This window comes from Polyergus mexicanus, unplaced genomic scaffold, assembly GCF_030449975.1.
Source record: "Polyergus mexicanus isolate NDT 795.1 unplaced genomic scaffold, iyPolMexi1.0 SCAF_6, whole genome shotgun sequence".
NCBI lineage: Eukaryota > Metazoa > Arthropoda > Insecta > Hymenoptera > Formicidae > Polyergus > Polyergus mexicanus.
This window is the reverse complement of record NW_027223326.1, coordinates 4511067-4533929: the sequence shown is the minus strand read 5'-3', so window position 1 is coordinate 4533929 and position 22863 is coordinate 4511067. Positions and strand designations below refer to the sequence as shown.

At 40.7% G+C, this 22863-nt stretch overlaps 1 protein-coding gene across 1 annotated transcript; it reads left to right on the top strand.

The window, feature by feature from the left end:
• The first annotated feature begins 7227 nt into the window (after positions 1 to 7227).
• LOC138934176 (uncharacterized) lies at positions 7228 to 9844 on the top strand. The gene has a single exon (XM_070297631.1). It carries the CDS (start codon positions 7231 to 7233, stop codon positions 9223 to 9225), a length of 1995 nt encoding a protein of 664 aa, XP_070153732.1. The 5' UTR covers positions 7228 to 7230; the 3' UTR covers positions 9226 to 9844.
• The last annotated feature ends 13019 nt before the right edge of the window (positions 9845 to 22863 follow it).

Here is a 22863-nt window from a genome sequence, read left to right as displayed (position 1 = left end):
CAATCGGACTGAAATTCTGCACTAATGGTTAGTGGGCTTCTCTGCGTCGAAGGAGCTCACTGTTGACCCTTTACGGTTAAGCGTTAAAAACAAAATGGCGGATTTTTTGATCGCTCGGATTTATCTGAAATTTTACATGGACCTTATTCTGGGTGTTTAAAATTTATCTAGAGCAATTTCGATCCAAAAATCTCACGTATATGAAAAAACAAGATGGCGGCCAAAATCTTATCTTCTTCCGAAACGCCTAGTGCCAGAATTTCATTAAAATCGGAGACGGTCTCTTATTTCGCGTGTATTTCTGAAAACGTTAGTAATTTTAAAACGTTTATTAATTTATGTTGTTCTTTGTTCCTTAATCCTGTAAAAATATAGGTTAGTACAACAGGATGGTTTGAGGATTAAATAATATATGTATGAAATAGGCTTAATCCTTCAACCCTCTAAAGTATGGTATAATTTAGTAATAATAGAAAATAAGAATATTGTAGTATACAAGATTAAGCAATATATAAAAAGATAATAATAAAAAAGATTGTAATAATTTTAGTAATAATATATCAAAAGCAAATGTATAAATACATATAATAAAATAAAGCAAGATAGAAATATTTTAAAATATCTGAAAATAAGATAATGCAATTATAGGGTAGGGTATAATAAAACACACAAAAATAGTATAATATGAAACAATAATGGTATATATGTTTCTTTATTCGCTGCTGGCGCTAACGCTTCGAATTTGAGTCTTTTCGTAAAATTCGCGACGCGGGTCGTTCTCCGGGATTTCTGTATATGGTAACGGAGATTGCTCGACCGTAATCGGAATTAATTTGTAAACGTCGTTATTTACTGCGGGTATCGGCTCGGATACAGAATCAATTTGAATATTGTTTGATTCGAACGAATTATTTTCGAGGGCTCGATAATATTGTGCTACTAATCGTCGAAGCTGATATTTCCGACCGGCACGGCGTGTCCTTGGCATCTCTAACTGACAGGCATTTCAATATCCGCCCTTTCGTTCAGCTCTAAATGTGCGGGGTCGCCTCACCAAGAAGAGAGAACGAAAAGTGAGAGTGTGCGGGGTCGCCTCACTAACTCTCTTACGTCTATCGAACGCACAGAAAATCAAAAGCAACAACGAGCGGTTTATCCGCCCCAGAGCCGTCGCTTCCAATTCACTCAGATTCCGCACACGTCGAAGGACAAGCGCACGCACTTGGAATTTAAAATATATGAAGGTAGTTAATTTCTTTCTATCTCCACTGCGTGTTTCGGCACTGAAATTAGTAAGTTACACACTGGTGTCTACGTTACGTTCGCTATTCTCAATGTGCGGGGTCGCCTCACCAAAGAGAGAGCTCCGGTTATAACGACGAGCGGAGTGGACCAGCTCGAAGCCGTTACCGCAGAACCAGGTATTATTCAATAATTCTTTCGCAGCAAGGGGCGAACTATATTCGCTCTAACTCGCAGCGTCAGAATGTCACTATGTCGTTTAATGCATTCGAAGCACACGCAGTTGAGAACAATCACTGAATTCTAACAACGTTAATAAAATCGAACACGAATCGTTTTTTAGTACTTGGATAATATTATAGCGACACTGCAACTCACGCAAGATTTAAGAAAAATCTGAAAAATATTAACCGAGACTCAAATCGAACGTTATATCGCGCACAATTCACTTCTGAAAGAAAAATGGTTAGACACAATCAATTGACAGGTAGGCTTATGCGATCCCACCGCTGCCACCAAAAATATATGTCACGTCCCAGCGTTCGAAGTTAATAAAAAAAATTATTCTTTATTTTAAGAACGTGAACATATAATACTAATAGTAGTAATAAATCTGAGTAGTGTATGTTAATTATTTTTAGTGTAATTTTCCTTTATAAATGAAATATTTTATTTTCTTTTTCGGTCACCCTGCAGTTCACCGGGTCTACCGGGGACCATAAGACTAATAACCCGTCAATGGTTGTGTAGGATCTATAAGTAATGTTTCTCTTACCCTTTATGACTATATGTGTCTGAATAATAATTAATATGCTGGATTCTCCGTGTAGCTGGTCCTCCAGATTGATCACTGATAAGCGCTCTTAATTATGGTAATGACGGCTAATTCAGGATAAATTGGTAGCCGGATGTTGAAATAATTCGTAGAGTTATGTAGAGTAAAATAGCACTTTATTTTATATTTAAGTTAAGTTAAGCAATTAATATTACTAGCGTCTGCTAACGCTAGAGAAACTCGAAGTACAAGAATGGAAGTCTTATAACTGTGAATTCGGAGCTTGTCGTTGCGTACACCGGATTACTATATTGAAGAGCTAGTCGTGTTAGCTGTTCGAAGTTTGGAATAGTAATGCTGGTTGTTCGGCTCTCACTGAGCTCCTCCGGTCTTCGGGTGTTGGTGGGAGAGATGCTGCAGTGGGATCGCCTTTGGTAGATGGTGGGATATTCTTCCTATGCTTCGCCTAAGACTTCCCGATGTTGGAGGGAGTCCCATGGGCGGGAGCAATGGCAAGTGGAAGCGCCGCTGGTAGGGATCTCTGTGCGAGAAGGACAGCTATATCGTTCCCTCGCAACATTCCAACTTGTTTGTCCCGCTTAATCTTATCGAGCGGGCGGATAAGAATATCGATCGACGGCCAGTCCGCATACCATGCACAGTTTAAAGCTCTTATAAAACTCTTATAATACTATAGTGAATAAAATGTTTTATAATGAATATTCCTATATGCCTAATTCCTTATTGCTACCTTTATGGTTAATAATGAAGTCTTATGCTACGTAGAATATGTGTATGCGCATATGTGAATATAAAGTTTTTAAAGCTAATATGAATATAAAGTTAAAACGACTATATATATATACTTAAAATTATTGGGTTAAAACGTAATAACGTTACATTTGCATCGTTCACTTTTCGCTTGTATCTTCTAATTGAATTTAATGCTTTATTAAAAGATCTTTTGTATACTCATATATATATATATATATATATATATATATAATATTTATTACAATTTTTAAAGCGTTTGAATCGTCTGTCTGATTGTACAATGCAAATATAAGGCTTTAGTTATTTCTATAGTTTATTCGTATGATAGTTATTTTTGCGTCACCCGCTGGCGGGTTCGAGCGTTGGCTATATACGGGGTGACTCTCGAGTATGAATACTATTTTACAAGTTAGAAGTTTGTCTTGAACAAATAATTTTCTCCGGATTTCTACTTCTTTCGCCCCTTATGGGTGAGTTAACAATAAATATATTGTTTAAATAAATTTTGACGTGCGGCTGAGACGTCACAATACGGGCGCGGCCCCAAATCTAATTAAGCTCAGAAGTCTACATCCCGAAGCAAATATCCTCGACACCGATAAATTGCTCCTTAGTGGAATAACGGACGGTAAAATCGAGACGCTCGGGTCCATACAAATTTTATATATGGGATACCCCATAAATATGCACGTAGTACGAAACAATTTCCCGATACCTCAGGAGGGGATCTTAGGATCTGACTTCCTTCGGGACGCCTCAAAAATCGATTTCGAAAACCAATTCGTACTCTGGAAAGGGATGCGTGTTCCCTTTGCTCAACGCGACACCGTGGTCATTCCCGCCAGATCGCGTGCAACCTTTTATGTGAAAATTAGCAACCCTCATATTTTAACGGGATATATTCCGCGACTTAGCGTCTGCGAGAATGTTTATCTCGGCGACGCTGTAGTTACGAACCGTAACGGGAGAGCTTATCTCCAAGTCGTAAACGCAAGCGACCTAGATAGAGAACTTATAGTACCCACTGTTGAGCTGCAAGAGATAGGACAGCTCTTCGGAGAAGAAACGGGACATGAGATAAAAGATAGTAAAATATTCATGACTTCCGCAACCTCAACTACAGAAAGCAAAGAAAGAAGGCAAGCTATTCATAACATTCTCCGCTTAGAGCATTTAAATAGAGAAGAGTCGGGACACGTTTCACAATTAATTGAAAAACACCAAGACTTATTTCGGCTGCCGAGCGATAAGGCAGAATACACGAATGTAATAAAACATAAAATTGTAACCGTCGACGATCAGCCAGTAAATACTAAGCAATACAGATTTCCGCCAATCCACAAAGAAGAAATAAATAAGCAGATAAAAGAATTATTGGACAATGATGTGATTAAACCATCCGAGTCTCCTTATAATTCTCCCTTGTGGATTGTGCCCAAAAAACCAGACTCCAAGGGAAATAAAAGGTGGCGAATGGTCATCGACTATCGTATGTTAAACGAAAAAACGATAGGAGACGCATACCCACTCCCGAATATTACGGAGATCCTGGATCAATTAGGTAGTGCGAAATACTTTAGCGTTTTCGATCTCGCATCAGGTTTCCATCAGATACCGATGCATGAGTCACACGCGAAAAAAACAGCTTTCTCTACGCCTCACGGACATTACGAATTTAGCCGTATGCCATTCGGTCTCAAGAATGCTCCTGCAACGTTTCAGCGACTCATGGATCAGGTTTTGACGGGACTGCAGGGTAGCGAACTCTTCGTTTATCTAGATGATATTGTATTATACGCAAGCTCACTCCAAGAACACGAAATTAAATTTAACAAACTTGCCGGTAGACTAAGACAAGCCAATTTGAAACTCCAACCGGACAAATGCGAATTCCTGAGGAAGGAAGTCGGCTACTTGGGCCATATTATCAGCAACAAAGGTGTGAGACCCGACCCCGCGAAAATTCGAGCGGTAAAAGAATTTTCGACACCTAAGAACGCAAAGAATATCAAACAATTCCTCGGATTAGCAGGGTACTATCGTAGATTCATTCCTAATTTTTCTAAAACAGCGCGCCCCCTAACGGATTTACTAAAAAAAGACGAACATTTCAACTGGCAGAAGGAGCAAGAATTAGCCTTTGTACAACTCCGCGAAACGTTATGTACAGAACCAATATTGCAATACCCCGATTTTACAAAACCTTTTGTAGTTACTACCGACGCTTCGGGCTATGCGATAGGCGGAATACTAAGCCAGGGACCAGTCGGGAAAGACCTTCCTATCGCTTACGCGTCGCGTCTGTTGAATTCCCCAGAAAAAAACTATTCCACAATTGAAAAGGAACTCTTAGCTATTGTATATTGTGTAAATTATTTCCGCCCCTACCTATACGGACGGAAATTTCAACTAATAACTGATCATAAACCGTTGGTGTGGTTACATTCCGTAAAAGACCCGACTTCCAGATTGGTCCGTTGGCGTTTAAAATTAGCCGAGTATGAGTACGAAGTAATTTATAAAGCAGGAAAGATGAATGCAAACGCGGATGCGCTATCGCGAAATCCGACACACATCCATGCGATAACGGAGAGAATACAAAGAAACGATGAGACCCGAATGTTTCCTCTCAGGCGCGATGATGTAATAAACAGCTCCAACGAATATTTATTTAATACAAGGAATTCTATACCCGGTAATGAACTCGCACCGACTGATGACGACATAGCAGATAACGATACGGGACCATCATTAACGCCAAACGACACTAACGAAACTCTAAGCGATAACGAGACCGACAGCAGCTCTGACTCCGATAATGCTTCTTGTATATTTGACAACGTTAATGAAACCGCCTCCACGAAAAATGTAACGGGACCGAAAATAGTAGCAATTCCCGACAATTTCACAACCCGTAGAGATAACCTCGTAATCTTCACTACGCGGCAGGGTGCGCCTACTGACCTGGGAGCCCGGATGCTCCAGGAAACAAAATCATTACCTATGATTAAAGATGCCACACTGGCCAGGGGTAAAGTAAATAAAAACGGTAATCGCCATATAATATCGTTAGTTATAAAAGAACGAATATCCGGAGTAACAGAGAAAAACATTATAAAGGAAGCATTGTGCTCACTCTTAGATATCATCACGGAACTGGATTTGCGATCAGTTTCCATAGCAAAAGGGGACGTAGATAATGTTCCCTGGGAGACAGTACACTCGCTACTTACTCGCATAATAGAAAACACCAATATAAACGTATTTATATGTACAAACAAAATAGCGACCCCCGCGGAGAGCGATAGACATGAGATCATGACAGAAAACCATTGTTCGGCAATAGGAGGACACAAGGGTGTAACGAAAACATACAACCGCGTTAAGAAAAATTATCATTGGCCTGGAATGAAGGCAGACATACAAACTTTTGTTCGAAATTGTCGTTCGTGTCAGCTAAAGAAACTCGTTAGAGTAAAAACTAGACAACCGATGGTACTGACGGACACCCCTGATTCCGCCTTTGAAAAGATCTCAATGGATATCATGGGCCCTCTGCCCACCACACAATCGGGCAATGCGTATATATTAACCATTCAAGACCTACTAACAAAATATTCATTAGCTCTCCCTCTCCAACACGCAGGTGCGATAGACGCAGCGGACGCTTTCACTAACGAATTTATATGCACATTCGGTGCTCCGAAAGCTATCTTAACCGACCAAGGCTCACACTTCCTTAATAGCCTTATGCGAAATGTAGCGCACAAATTCAAAATTAGACACTTTAAAACCACGGCATACAGACCACAATCAAACGGTTCAGTAGAACGATCACATCAAGTACTCTGGGAATACCTAAAACAGTTTGTAAATAAAAACAATGACTGGGATAGACTTTTGAGGTTTGCGTCATTCTCGTACAATACCAGCGTCCATGAGGGCACGCGATACACCCCCCACGAACTAGTGTTCGGCAAAGTAGCCAAAGTACCCTCCAGCGAATCAGATACGACTAATGAGATAAATGAAAGCTACGCAAAGTATCTGACCGACCTGTTTAACAAAATCAAAGACGCACAAGCAATAGCGTGAAAACCTAATTAATTCTAAGCAAAGGTCAAAGCGATACTATGACCGTAAGATTAAGACCCGTAAATTTAAGCTAAGAGATAATGTATACCTGCTTAAGGAACCCACGAAAGGGAAATTAGGAGACCAGTACACTGGTCCACATAAGATAATAGAACTATTAAAAAATAATAATGTTAAGATAGCCATAAGTAGAAATAGAACAAAGACAGTGCACGAAGACAAGCTAAAACACTCACCCCATAATACCCCCTCCACATCGGACCCCCACCATGAAGACCACAACCAAGGAGGCTATAATAACAACGTACCGGCGGAGGACCGACCAGTAACGAGCAAACCATAAAATGGAAACCTTCTTACCGATAGGCGTCATCATTGCGCTCTGCCTCCCCATCTCTCATAGCCTGATAGGTTATGATTGTGGAGGACAAGGACTTAACATAACCTCACTGTCCTTGCTAGACATAGGCAGATGCGAGGTCGACAACATGGAGCCCAACAAGGAGGATGTCTACGTCCAACTACTGCAGCTTTCCGAGTACGACCGCACAGACGTGGTTCAATGCAAAATTGAGGTAGACCGAACAATCTATTACTGCGGAATGCACTCCCATATTTCCATTGTCCAGGGAGGTCGACGGCAGTATATACACGAACTATCTGACTCTGTTTGCAAAAAGATGCAAAATTCTGGAGCCATTGCAATGGGAACGGGCCAACAGAGCATCATACAAGGCCTCAAGAGAAACAGCACGAACACGCGTTCTATTACACTAGCAGGGTCCACCTCCGTGGACGGACGATGTTCCGGAACGGAATATAGCGATGCTGTTGGAACTTGGGAAGACATCGTCGTCCAAGCCGTCGTCAAAGTAACTTTACGGGATTTCGAAGCCTCGATTGACCGGAAATCAAACGAGGTGGTCCTCCCATCTGGCGTACATTGCAAGGCACCGCCAGGTGAATGCCTTGATACCGACGGAGCAGAGACTTACTGGAGTATCGCCCCAGGAGACAGCTGCCATTTCGACAGATACGATGTCCTCTACGAGGGAATGGCCAACAAACTGACCGCCAAAGGGAACTACACAACACTAACGGTATATACGGTAACAACCAAGGAGACCACATTTGCGCTTACCAAAACAACGGAGCTCAATTTATGTGGATACCACCTGCTACAGACCGAACACCCGAAACTATCAATCCTGGAAACACAGCGAGGCAAAACCTTCAAAACTCGAGCCAGAGTATCCGTCAATAATTTAGACATATTCTCTTACGTAAACTCGAAATTCCTGTATGTGGAGAAACACATCAAAACACAGCTAACGCAGTTGTACCGAGACATCATGGAACAGAAATGTGCCTTGGAGAAACAGATACTACAAAACGCCCTCTCCCTGGCGAGCATAGCGCCTGACGAGATGGCTTACAGAATAATGAAGGAACCAGGATACACCGCAATAATGGCCGGCGAAGCCATGCACCTGATCAAGTGTGTACCTGCAGAATGTCGTTTACGATCCGTGGAAGGCTGCTACAATGAGCTATCAGTCACCTATAAGAACCAATCAGTATTCTTACTACCTGGATCCAGAATACTCACCAAAACAGGAACACCGAAGGACTGCAACGAACTCCTGCCAACCATGTACAAGATCTATAACACCTGGTATCGGTTAATGCCGAAACCAGTTGAATCAATGGCACCACCAACGATACAACCGTTAACGAAACCAACGTGGAAGTATGTCAGCCCAACGTCCCTCGCCACCAGCGGCATCTACACGAACGAGGACCTCGATCGTTTACGTGATCACATCATGTTTCCCATGGAAAAACCTTCCATGCTAAACACAATCGCACGAGGAGCAATGGGTCAGGAGATTCCAGCGGGTAGTTTGTCTCTGATAAATTTATTCGACGAGAAAACGCTGGACCAGATTGCAGAAAGCGCAGGCATGCGTCTCTGGAAAGGATTTATAACATTTGGATCCGCCAGTGCAGGGATACTCGCAATATTCATGGTTATCCGGCTCGCGAAATTAATAGTGGACACAATCATCCATGGTTATGCTCTCCATTCAATTTACGGATGGAGTCTACACCTACTGGGAGCAATATGGACATCAGTAACAAATCTACTCCTGTACATGGGAACTCCGAACAAAAGAAGTGACAGAGGCAACGACGGGAACCAGCGCTCCAACCAAATACCCCCGACAGACAAAGAGTTGTCTCCCATAACCCCTTCAACGACCGAAAATCTGCACCCTAAACCCCCCCCCAACACCAGAAGAAATAACCCCACAACCCCGAGTGATTTACACGAGTGAAGTGCGCAGAGACTTTAAGGAACTCAGGAAATTGTTAGATGAATAAGAATAAGATAAAGTATAACATAAGAAATAGCGTATAACGTTAAATAAATATTTACTTGCATGACCTTGTACGTATACATAAAGGAAAATGTCGAATCACGGTTCAACATTTTCTTTTAAGGAGGGAGGTGTCACGTACCGCGACCATTTTTCCGAATTTCTTTCCCTTATTATATTCTTGAATCCGGTTAAAAGAACACTAAGTCCCTTTTTATGTGATTCGAAAAGCCCGCCTTCGGCGGCCATGACACCTTGCTTCTTCTAGTAACTAAGCGCGGCGCTACCATAGTAGCGTGTCGTCCCACTACCTCGCGATCCCACCACCATGTACCCCCACTTGCGGGCAACGGCAGCGGCCGAGCCGCCGAAACGAAGGACCTCAGTGCAGGCCCCGACTTCACCAGTCTCATCCGCGATCTCAAGTCGACAACAAGTCGAAATCGGGACTCGACATCCAACTCAAAGCTAAACTCTAACTCCAACTCGAATTCTAGTTTAATTCTAATTATACTCTAACTCTAAACTCTAGTTTAATTCAAACTTTAACTGTAACGTTAAACATAAGTTCTCAAGTGTACTAGCCATTGTGTATAAGTAGTGAATAAATATATTTTAGTGTATGCTAAATTCTTGCTAATTATTTTAACGATAAAGCCTTTTTTTCTCTACCGAGCGTACTTCGTGCTTCGTTAACGCTAACACGTAATCAACGTATCGTTTTATTTTACTTCGCTACGCGACTACTAAATTTTATTCGTTATTCTTAAATATTTGTGCCACGCGTACTCAAGTGGGAAACTAAAAATCAAATTTCGCCTGGCTTCATTCGTTCCATACTCACGGACACATACACACCTAATAGCAATATAGCAGTGCGGTCCCTCGCACGCCACTATTGTTATTAGATATTAATACACAATACAGCTAGAGCGGTCCCTCGCACGCTGTATCACATACCACACATATTCTTAAGCACGGCAGTGCGGTCCCTCGCACGCTACGCGACTATACATACAATCAACGTATAAAGCCAGTGTTCTTGATCCCACCTGTAATACTAACAAATGCCAAAGAACAGACGAGGCGGAGTAAAGAAACGTGCGCGACGTCAACTGATAGAATTATCCATCGAGCCTGTGAATTTCTACGAGTCTCAGTATATCGGGGTAGAATCGCGCTACGACCCTGAATACGAGGCATTCTTTAAGCCTAATACAGTAAATTCAGTCGTGGACCTGAACAATAATAATAGCATTAACCTCGTGAAGTGGCCAAATAAATTGACTGCCATAACTATTGAACACCCGTGGATCCCGCCTTTCAACATCAACGAAAAGGATCCGAGACGGACAAGGTACCTCCAAATCCGAGCAGAGGTCCTATACCATTGGTACGACGCCGCAACGCCTGAGCATTGGGGAACAGCAGACCATCCTGTGTTACTGGAATAATACGCCGCTCCAAGGTAGGATTGTATCTATATCTTATCCGGTCATCTTTACCTCTGGTACTCCCAAATCAAATTCCTTAGGAAAGTCATAAAGAAAAACCTTTTTGACCCTAAGCCATTAGAGACCCTTTTAACCCAAATCCATTAGGAAAGCCATTAAGGAAAATCCTTTTTGACCCAAAGCCATTAAAGACCCTTTTAACCCAAATCCATTAGGAAAGCCATTAAAGAAAACCTTTTCGACCCAAAGCCATCAGAGACCCTTCTAAAACCAAGTAACAATACATCTCTAGAAGTAATTAGAAACCAACTTAGTTCCTACTGTTATCTTAGTCAACCATCTATGTGTCCATCGTTCATACATGATGTGCAACGGGCATTCGGGATAGAAGCAACGCAGACCCTTCCCTCCTACTTTTGCGTCCGAACGTTTGGACGATGTCACGCATTAACTAAATTTGCCCTTTGCAACGATTGTTATCGCGATCTCCCAAACATCGAATTGCGCGAGTGGTCCGCGGTATCTTTACATATAGTCGAAATAGGTTACTACGCACCCGGTAGAATTGTGTGTTGTAAATGCGACAAAGCCTTGAGTTTCGCTAGACCAGGAATTTCGTGCCGTTTGTGTACCGACAAGTTAAACGAATTCGACCAAGACCCTACGAGCATAAACGGTTTAATTAATAATCTTGTACAAAATAATCTGGTGCTCCGCACTGAGGAAGTGCCCCAGCTGCCTAATCTGCACCGTTAACTACAACTCGCCTTGGCTCAAATCTCGCAATTGGTCGCGACCTTCACTAATCTCTTCGCGTATTCTACAAAAATCCGGTAATCCTCAGTCGCAGGTTATCCCCGGAAATATTCCGAAACAGCGACATAGCCCGGTACAAATCCGAGAACGCGAATTCACCGATATCGCGCCGTGATATTACCGGGACGTAACATGAGATCGCTATGTACGCAAGTTTTGGTCATTCGGAACGTCTTAGTTACGTGTCAGTAAGTGAGATTTGTCTAAAATTCTTGTGCAACAACAAGGAAGTTGAGAAGAACCGCTTCACGGCATACATTGTTAAAATCGCTATGGTCGCAAGTTTTGTTCGTTCGGAACGTCTTAGTTACGTGTCAGTAAGTGAGTTTAATCAAAAATTCTTGTACAACGTTAACGAAATTGATGATATACGTTTTTCTGCGCACAAAGCTGAGATCGCTATGTACGCAAGTTTTGGTCGTTCGGAACGTCTTAGTTACGTGTCAGTAAGTGAGATTTATCTAAAATTCTTGTGCAACTTCAAGGAAATTGAGAAGAACCGCTTCACGGCATACATTGTTAAAATCGCTATGTACGCAAATTTTGGTCGTTCGAAACGTCTTAGTTACGAGTCAGTAAGTGAGAATCGTCTAAAATTCTTGTGCAACATCAAGGAAATTGAGAAGAACCGCTTCACGGCATACATTGTTAAATTCGCTATGGTCGCAAGTTTTGTTCGTTCGGAACGTCTTAGTTACGTGTCAGTAAGTGAGTTTAATCAAAAATTCTTGTACAACGTTAACGAAATTGAGGATATACGTTTTTTTGCGCACAAAGCTGAGATCGATATGTACGCAAGTTTCGTTCGTTCGGAACATCTTAGTTACGTGTCAGTACGTGAGTTTATTCGAAAATTCTTGTACAACGTTAACGAAATTGAGGATATACGTTTTTCTGCGCACAAAGCTGAGATCGCTATGGACGCAAGTTTTGTTCGTTCGGAACGTCTTAGTTACGTGTCAGTAAGTAAGATTTGTCTAAAATTCTTGTGCAACATCTAGGAAATTGAGAAGAACCGCTTCACGGCATACATTGTTAAAATCGCTATGGTCGCAAGTTTTGTTCGTTCGGAACGTCTTAATTACGTGTCAGTAAGTGAGTTTAGTCGAAAATTCTTGTACAACGTTAACGAAATTGAGGATATACGGTTTTCTGCGCACAAAGCTGAGATCGCTATGTACGCAAGTTTTGTTCGTTCGGAACGTCTTAGTTACGTGTCAGTAAGTGAGATTTGTCTAAAATTCTTGTGCAACATCAAGGAAATTGAGAAGAACCGCTTCACGGCATACATTGTTAAAATCGCTATGGTCGCAAGTTTTGTTCGTTCGGAACGTCTTAGTTACGTGTCAGTAAGTGAGTTTAATCAAAAATTCTTGTACAACGTTAACGAAATTGAGGATATACGTTTTTCTGCATACAAAGCTGAGATCGCTATGTACGCAAGTTTTGTTTGTTCGGAATGTATTAGTTACGTGTCAGTAAGTGAGTTTAGTCGAAAATTCTTGTACAACGTTAACGAAATTGAGGATATACGTTTTTCTGCGCACAAAGCTGAGATCGCTATGTACGCAAGTTTTGTTCGTTCGGAACGTCTTAGTTACGTGTCAGTAAGTGAGATTTGTCTAAAATTCTTGTGCAACATCAAGGAAATTAAGAAGAACCGCTTCACGGCATACATTGTTAAAATCGCTATGTGCGCAAGTTTTGTTCGTTCGGAACGTCTTAGTTACGTGTCAGTAAGTGAGATTTGTCTAAAATTCTTGTGCAACATCAAGGAAATTAAGAAGAACCGCTTCACGGCATACATTGTTAAAATCGCTCTGTGCGCAAGTTTTGGTCGTTCGGAACGTCTTAGTTACGTGTCAGTAAGTGAGATTTGTCTAAAATTCTTGTGCAACATTAAGGAAGTTGAGGATATACGTTTTTTTGCGCACAAAGCTGTGATCGCTATGTACGCAAGTTTTGGTCGTTCGGAACGTCTTAGTTACGAGTCAGTAAGTGAGAATCGTCTAAAATTCTTGTGCAACATCAAGGAAATTGAGAAGAACCGCTTCACGGCATACATTGTTAAAATTGCTGTGAACGCAAGTTTTGTTCGTTCGGAACGTCTTAGTTATGTGACGTCTCAGCCGCAAGTCAAAATTTATTTAAACAATATATTTATTGTTAACTCACCCATAAGGGGCGAAAGAAGTAGAAATCCGGAGAAAATTATTCGTTCAAGACAAACTTCTAACTTGTAAAATAGTATTAATACTCGAGAGTCACCCCGTATATAGCCAACGCTCGAACGCGCCAGCGGGTGACGCAAAAATAACTATCATACGAATAAACTATAGAAATAACTAAAGCCTTATATTTGCATTGTACAATCAGACAGACGATTCAAACGCTTTAAAAATTGTAATAAATATTATATATATATATATATATATATATATATATATATATATATATATATGAGTATACAAAAGATCTTTTAATAAAGCATTAAATTCAATTAGAAGATACAAGCGAAAAGTGAACGATGCAAATGTAACGTTATTACGTTTTAACCCAATAATTTTAAGTATATATATATAGTCGTTTTAACTTTATATTCATATTAGCTTTAAAAACTTTATATTCACATATGCGCATACACATATTCTACGTAGCATAAGACTTCATTATTAACCATAAAGGTAGCAATAAGGAATTAGGCATATAGGAATATTCATTATAAAACATTTTATTCACTATAGTATTATAAGAGTTTTATAAGAGCTTTAAACTGTGCATGGTATGCGGACTGGCCGTCGATCGATATTCTTATCCGCCCGCTCGATAAGATTAAGCGGGACAAACAAGTTGGAATGTTGCGAGGGAACGATATAGCTGTCCTTCTCGCACAGAGATCCCTACCAGCGGCGCTTCCACTTGCCATTGCTCCCGCCCATGGGACTCCCTCCAACATCGGGAAGTCTTAGGCGAAGCATAGGAAGAATATCCCACCATCTACCAAAGGCGATCCCACTGCAGCATCTCTCCCACCAACACCCGAAGACCGGAGGAGCTCAGTGAGAGCCGAACAACCAGCATTACTATTCCAAACTTCGAACAGCTAACACGACTAGCTCTTCAATATAGTAATCCGGTGTACGCATCGACAAGCTCCGAATTCACAGTTATAAGACTTCCATTCTTGTACTTCGAGTTTCTCTAGCGTTAGCAGACGCTAGTAATATTAATTGCTTAACTTAACTTAAATATAAAATAAAGTGCTATTTTACTCTACATAACTCTACGAATTATTTCAACATCCGGCTACCAATTTATCCTGAATTAGCCGTCATTACCATAATTAAGAGCGCTTATCAGTGATCAATCTGGAGGACCAGCTACACGGAGAATACAGCATATTAATTATTATTCAGACACATATAGTCATAAAGGGTAAGAGAAACATTACTTATAGATCCTACACAACCATTGACGGGTTATTAGTCTTATGGTCCCCGGTAGACCCGGTGAACTGCAGGGTGACCGAAAAAGAAAATAAAATATCTCATTTATAAAGGAAAATTACACTAAAAATAATTAACATACACTACTCAGATTTATTACTACTATTAGTATTATATGTTCACGTTCTTAAAATAAAGAATAATTTTTTTTATTAACTTCGAACGCTGGGACGTGACATATATTTTTGGTGGCAGCGGTGGGATCGCATAAGCCTACCTGTCAATTGATTGTGTCTAACCATTTTTCTTTCAGAAGTGAATTGTGCGCGATATAACGTTCGATTTGAGTCTCGGTTAATATTTTTCAGATTTTTCTTAAATCTTGCGTGAGTTGCAGTGTCGCTATAATATTATCCAAGTACTAAAAAACGATTCGTGTTCGATTTTATTAACGTTGTTAGAATTCAGTGATTGTTCTCAACTGCGTGTGCTTCGAATGCATTAAACGACATAGTGACATTCTGACGCTGCGAGTTAGAGCGAATATAGTTCGCCCCTTGCTGCGAAAGAATTATTGAATAATACCTGGTTCTGCGGTAACGGCTTCGAGCTGGTCCACTCCGCTCGTCGTTATAACCGGAGCTCTCTCTTTGGTGAGGCGACCCCGCACATTGAGAATAGCGAACGTAACGTAGACACCAGTGTGTAACTTACTAATTTCAGTGCCGAAACACGCAGTGGAGATAGAAAGAAATTAACTACCTTCATATATTTTAAATTCCAAGTGCGTGCGCTTGTCCTTCGACGTGTGCGGAATCTGAGTGAATTGGAAGCGACGGCTCTGGGGCGGATAAACCGCTCGTTGTTGCTTTTGATTTTCTGTGCGTTCGATAGACGTAAGAGAGTTAGTGAGGCGACCCCGCACACTCTCACTTTTCGTTCTCTCTTCTTGGTGAGGCGACCCCGCACATTTAGAGCTGAACGAAAGGGCGGATATTGAAATGCCTGTCAGTTAGAGATGCCAAGGACACGCCGTGCCGGTCGGAAATATCAGCTTCGACGATTAGTAGCACAATATTATCGAGCCCTCGAAAATAATTCGTTCGAATCAAACAATATTCAAATTGATTCTGTATCCGAGCCGATACCCGCAGTAAATAACGACGTTTACAAATTAATTCCGATTACGGTCGAGCAATCTCCGTTACCATATACAGAAATCCCGGAGAACGACCCGCGTCGCGAATTTTACGAAAAGACTCAAATTCGAAGCGTTAGCGCCAGCAGCGAATAAAGAAACATATATACCATTATTGTTTCATATTATACTATTTTTGTGTGTTTTATTATACCCTACCCTATAATTGCATTATCTTATTTTCAGATATTTTAAAATATTTCTATCTTGCTTTATTTTATTATATGTATTTATACATTTGCTTTTGATATATTATTACTAAAATTATTACAATCTTTTTTATTATTATCTTTTTATATATTGCTTAATCTTGTATACTACAATATTCTTATTTTCTATTATTACTAAATTATACCATACTTTAGAGGGTTGAAGGATTAAGCCTATTTCATACATATATTATTTAATCCTCAAACCATCCTGTTGTACTAACCTATATTTTTACAGGATTAAGGAACAAAGAACAACATAAATTAATAAACGTTTTAAAATTACTAACGTTTTCAGAAATACACGCGAAATAAGAGACCGTCTCCGATTTTAATGAAATTCTGGCACTAGGCGTTTCGGAAGAAGATAAGATTTTGGCCGCCATCTTGTTTTTTCATATACGTGAGATTTTTGGATCGAAATTGCTCTAGATAAATTTTAAACACCCAGAATAAGGTCCATGTAAAATTTCAGATAAATCCGAGCGATCAAAAAATCCGCCATTTTGTTTTTAACGCTTAACCGTAAAGGGTCAACAGTGAGCTCCTTCGACGCAGAGAAGCCCACTAACCATTAGTGCAGAATTTCAGTCCGATTGGAAAAAGCATACGCGTTCTAGAACGAAAAGAAAAATAAAATTTTCCGCCATCTTGTTTTTAACGCGCCATCGGAGAGAGACGCGGTTGATTTCGTTTTACTCAGCTAAAAGAAGGGAATATATGAGATAATTCTCATCCCTCTAATTTCAAAATTTAACTCAAAATAAAATTTATAAACTTTCATTTTTGGACGTAGAATTTTGAAATTTTATATATACAAAATAGAGACTTCCGTGAACGTCCCCGCTGAATTATAGAAGGATTGCCCCATTTTACATCGCTATAGTTGCTACGTCAACTAACAAAATATAATTCCCCGAGTTATGGCTCAATTTACGCGATCGCACGGTACAGTAAGCGTCGATCCGGAAATCGAAAAAAGGCAAAAATACGTAGAGGACCGCGAAAAATCATCTAATTCCAAAATGTCGCTTAAAGAGCGAGAAGAAACAACTAAACGCCCTAACGAGGCAATAGACGCGAATTCATTATTCGAAGTGCTTTCAAAAATCCAAACAGAGTTATCACAATTACGCAGGTTACCAGAACAAGTAAGCAATCTCGAACAACGCGTAAATGAAGCCTCCCGTGCCGCGTCCGCGTACGACGAATACGCCGACCCGCCGGAGCAGGAACCCCCCGTAATCATGCCAACCCTGAAAATAAAAGATGTAGTAGCAAACATTCCCCCTTTTAACGGTTACAAGATTTCTATTTTTCAATTCGCCCGAGCATGTGAACGTGCTCGTGATTTACTACCGTCTGCGCAAGAACCACAGCTCGTACAATTTATTATTAATAAAATCGAAGGGGACGCATATCAGGTTATAGAGGGTAACGTGTACACACGCGTTGTGGATTTGTTAGACAAGCTGAAAAACATTTTCGCTCCAAATAAATCTGTGGCACAGTATCGCGGAGAACTAGCTAACGCGTATAAAATGCCAAACGAGACAGTTTTGAAGTACGCGGGTAGAATTAAAGACTTGAAACTCGCTATACTAGATGGAAATAGACGACAGGGCATCAATAACCCCCGTTTATTTAATAATGAAGTTGAAGGAGAGGTTTTAGAAGCATTTGTAAACGGGTTACCATCCAATGTAATCACGCGAATGGAACATCGAAATGTAGGCACCCTAGACGAAGCTATTGAGTGGGCCGTAAAGATTACGAGAAATCTAGAAATAGAAAAACAGCGTGAGAGGCAATTTGTGCCTCGGCAATTCCCCGTTACGCGTGCAGATATAAATAATCCAAGGCCCGCCGAGCCAGAACAACCTAAATCAATACTGAAGAATCCTAACAATAATTTTGCTCCGCGACCATGGATTAGACCCTTAATACCGGGCCAACCAGGACCGAATTCCCCTGGCATTTGCAATTATTGCAAACTTCCAGGACATAGAGTAGCAGAGTGCCGGAAACTGGCATACAGAAATGCTATGCAGGCGTCGGGAAACGCGGAAGGCCGCCCGACGGTGAGCGCGACCAAGGAACCGGCCCAAGCAACCGCGCACCCCATCACAGTGCAGACCGAGCCGACCACTACAGAAACTTGAAAGATTCTAACGCAAAAGAAGAAGGCTCAAGTTATTCAAAAATTTTATTAAAAAATTATAACGACCCGGCGCTGGTTACCCAACCAACTAAAATAATATCAGATGATTCCAATGCCACTATCGGAGTTGCAAACTTAGGTCCGATGGGTCCAGAAGCGCACCAACCAAAGGTCGTCATAACCTGTAAAAATTTCAAAGCCTACTGTTTCTTTATGGTAGACTCGGGATCCTCCGTAAACCTCGTAAAAATAGGAATTTTAAAGAGCACCCCTATAAATACTAAAGATAAATTAAAATTAAAAGGCATTACAAAGAAACCAATTCAGACATTAGGGTCAGCCACTTTTGAAATTATGGGGAAAAGAACGAAACTCTACGTCGTTCGAGACGACTTCGGCATACCTGCCGACGGCATAATAGGTGCCGAATTTCTAAATCAAAATAATGCCATCATCGACTATAACCAAAGCTGTTTGGCATTTGAAGACATTCAAGTACCTTTCTTTAAAAAGGAAAAAGTGCTACCTTCACGAACCGTCGTGACGGTATCTTTTAATATTACTAACCCGGAAAGAAAAGAGGGTTACGTTCCTCGAAATGAGCCAGTAAAAGGGTTGATTCTTGGCAGAGCCTTAGTCAAAAATTCCCGAGGGAAGGGGCACATGAAAGCTTATAATTTGACTGAGCGCGATTACACTGTAGAAGTTTGCCCTTTGCCGCTCTTTGAATATTCAATACCAGATGACTCCGAGGAGCACCTAGGTCCGCTGAATTCTTCTATTTTTGTAAATCCTATGAGCCCAGAAGAGCTCTCCAGAGATGGGAAATCTTTCGTTCCAGAAGACCACGAAGGTCTTGCTAGTACACAAGATGCAACGCCTGCATCTTCGTGCCTCAAACACTCTATTGACACGCTTCCAGGGTCAATAGGATTTGAGGATCTTCTATATTTTGAAAATACAAATTCCAAGAGCAATGAAGAGCTCGCCAATAATGGGAAATCTTCATCTTCTAACTCTATGAGCCAAAAGGAGCTCTCCGAAAACGGGAAATCCTCACCTTCAAACTTATTGAACTCCGAGGAGTTTTCACATCCTACTACCTCTGCTCAGCCTCCCGCTTCCAGGGACCTGACGGAGTCTACTATGAGCAACGAAGAGCTCGCCAATAATGGGAAATCTTCTTCTACTAAATCCAGGAGCCATGAAGAGCTCTCCCAACTGGGGAAATCTTTCATTTCAAACGATTATAAAAATCTTGCAACTACTCAAGACGCTTTACCAGAACACGAGGTCTATAACCTCAGAGGCTATTCGAACAACACGGACGTAATTCCAATGTCTTCAAACCTCGAGAGTCACATATATACAAAAGATGCGCTTTCAGCATCTTCTAATCGTACTGAACAACTTAAATCTTTAATCAACACCGAGCATTTAAATGAAGAAGAGGCGGATCATGTGAACGCCTTACTCAAAGAATACGGAGACTGTTTCCATCTCCCAGGGGAAAATTTAAGCTTCACCACCTCAGTCAAACACACCATCCCAACCACTGATAATATTCCTATCCATGTAAAGCAATATAGATACCCGCTAGTCCACAAGGAGGAGATAGACAGGCAAGTGATTAAGTTATTAGCAGACGAAATAATAACGCCTTCAGCATCACCGTATAACGCTCCTCTATGGATAGTACCCAAAAAGCCTGCGGCTGACGGAAAGAAAAAATGGAGAATGGTAATAGACTTTCGTAAATTAAACGAAAAAACAGTAGGAGACGCATATCCACTGCCCAATATAGTAGAAATATTGGACCAGTTGGGTAGTGCAAAATATTTCTCCATATTTGATCTCGCTCAAGGATTCCATCAAATTCCAATGGCTCCCGAAGATCAAGGGAAGACAGCCTTCTCAACGCCATACGGGCATTACGAATATCGGCGGATGCCTTTCGGTCTGAAAAATGCACCCGCGACATTCCAACGGTTGATGGATAACGTTCTTACCGGACTACAAGGAAACGAACTATTCGTCTACCTCGACGACATAGTTATCTACGCCAGATCTATAGAAGAACATCATACAAAAGTCAGAGAATTAATGCAGAGACTAAGGAAAGCAAATCTGCAGTTACAACCTGATAAATGCCAATTTTTAAGGCACGAAGTTGCCTACCTAGGGCATGTTATAGGAAACGACGGCGTACGACCAGATCCCAGCAAAATTGAAGCTGTCGAACACTTTCCGATTCCCCGAAACTATAAGAATATAAAACAATTCCTCGGGCTAACAGGATATTATCGACGATTTATTAAAAATTTCTCAAAGATAGCAAAACCGCTAACAGATCTTTTAAAGAAGAATAAATCTTTCGTTTGGACCCCATCCCAAGAGAACGCATTTAATTCCTTAAAACACGAACTATTAAAAGAACCTGTCTTGCAATATCCAAATTTTAAAGAACCATTTTTGCTAACTACCGATGCCAGCGGATACGCAATAGGAGGCGTATTAAGCCAAGGACAAATAGGAAAAGATTTACCGATTTCATATATTTCCAGGACTCTAAATGAGGCAGAAGGAAGATACTCCACCATAGAGAAAGAGCGTTTAGCCGTGGTCTACTGTGTGACATACTTTAGGCATTACCTGTACGGCAGAAAATTTACAATACTCACTGACCATAAGCCGCTAGTCTGGCTACATTCAGTCAAGGATCCCAGCTCCCGCTTATGGAAATGGAGACTAAAATTATCAGAGTATGAATATGAGATACAATATAAAACAGGAAAGACTAACGTAGTAGCGGACGCACTCTCCCGAAATCCACTTATTCCTGACGCATCTATACTTCCTTTGACGAAATCCGACGACGATTCAAATGAATCTCTTTTTTCATATCAGACGGCTACCCAGCAGTCTAGACCCTCCATCACCTTCCCTTCTAACGCATCAGAAGAAAACGCTTTACTAACTCCCCCAGCAACCACAAGAATCCCATCTCAATTCCAATTCCCCAGCATTGAGAACATAAATGAACAAGTGCAGGAACTAAATCAAAGCGATTCAGAAATGTCAGTAGACAACACTGAAGACGAAAGTGAGGATAACATACCTGCCTCTCCACAACCCCGCTCTTCAGGCGAAGAAAATGACTTTAGAATCAACGAAACGCGAGATTCGCTGCTATCCCGAAAAGACAATCATATTATTTTCACTACGCTAGAAGGACATCCTTATGACAAAGGCGCGAAAGATTATTTGGCCGAGAATAAACTTCCCACATATAAAGATTTAACTTTCGCAAGAGTAAGAGTAACTAATCTAAATAACGGAAAACATTTAATAAATATTCCCATTAAGCAAAACGAAAAAATACAGACGGAACGAAACGACATAATAGAAGGATTAAGATCATTGAGAGACGCCATAATCGAGCTAAATTTGAAAACTGTTAGTATAGCACAAAATGACCTGTATGATATGATCCCATGGATTTTTATTTATAAGAGCCTAAAAAGATTTCTTTCCGACTTATCAATAACCATAACAATCTGCAAATCTTTGGTAAGATGCCCCGGCATAACGGAAAGAACGAATATTATTTACGAAAAGCATGCCACAAAGATAGGAGGACACAAAGGTATAAATAAAACCTATCATCGAATTAGACAAAATTACCACTGGCCTACAATGAAAAAGGATATCCAGGAATATATAAGAAATTGCAAGGACTGCCAAGTAAAAAAATTGACAAGGGTAAAGACAAAGCAGCCTATGATGATAACTGACACTCCAGGAGTTGCTTTTGATAAAGTATCAATGGACGTAGTAGGGCCATTGCCGATGACAAGCCGAAATAACTCCTATATTTTAACAATACAGGATCTTTTAACGAAATATTCAATAGCCACGCCCATGGAAACGGCGGATTCCTTCTCAATAGCTGATGCCTTTATAAAAGATTTCGTTTGCATATACGGAGCACCAAGAGCTCTATTAACCGACCAAGCTCCAACCTTCTTTACCTCCTTAATGAAAGCAATTGCTAATTATTTTAAAATAAAACAATGCCGTACAACCGCTTATCATCCGCAATCAAATGGATCAATTGAACGTTCGCATCACGTACTAACTGAATATTTAAAAATGTACACCAATCAAAATAGCGAATGGGACGAGCACATAAAACCTGCCATGTTCGCCTATAACACCTCAGTCCATGAAGGAACAAACTATACCCCCTATTCCCTAGTCTTTGGACATCTTCCTAGAACTCCATCTTCCACAATAATTCCAGAAGACGCCA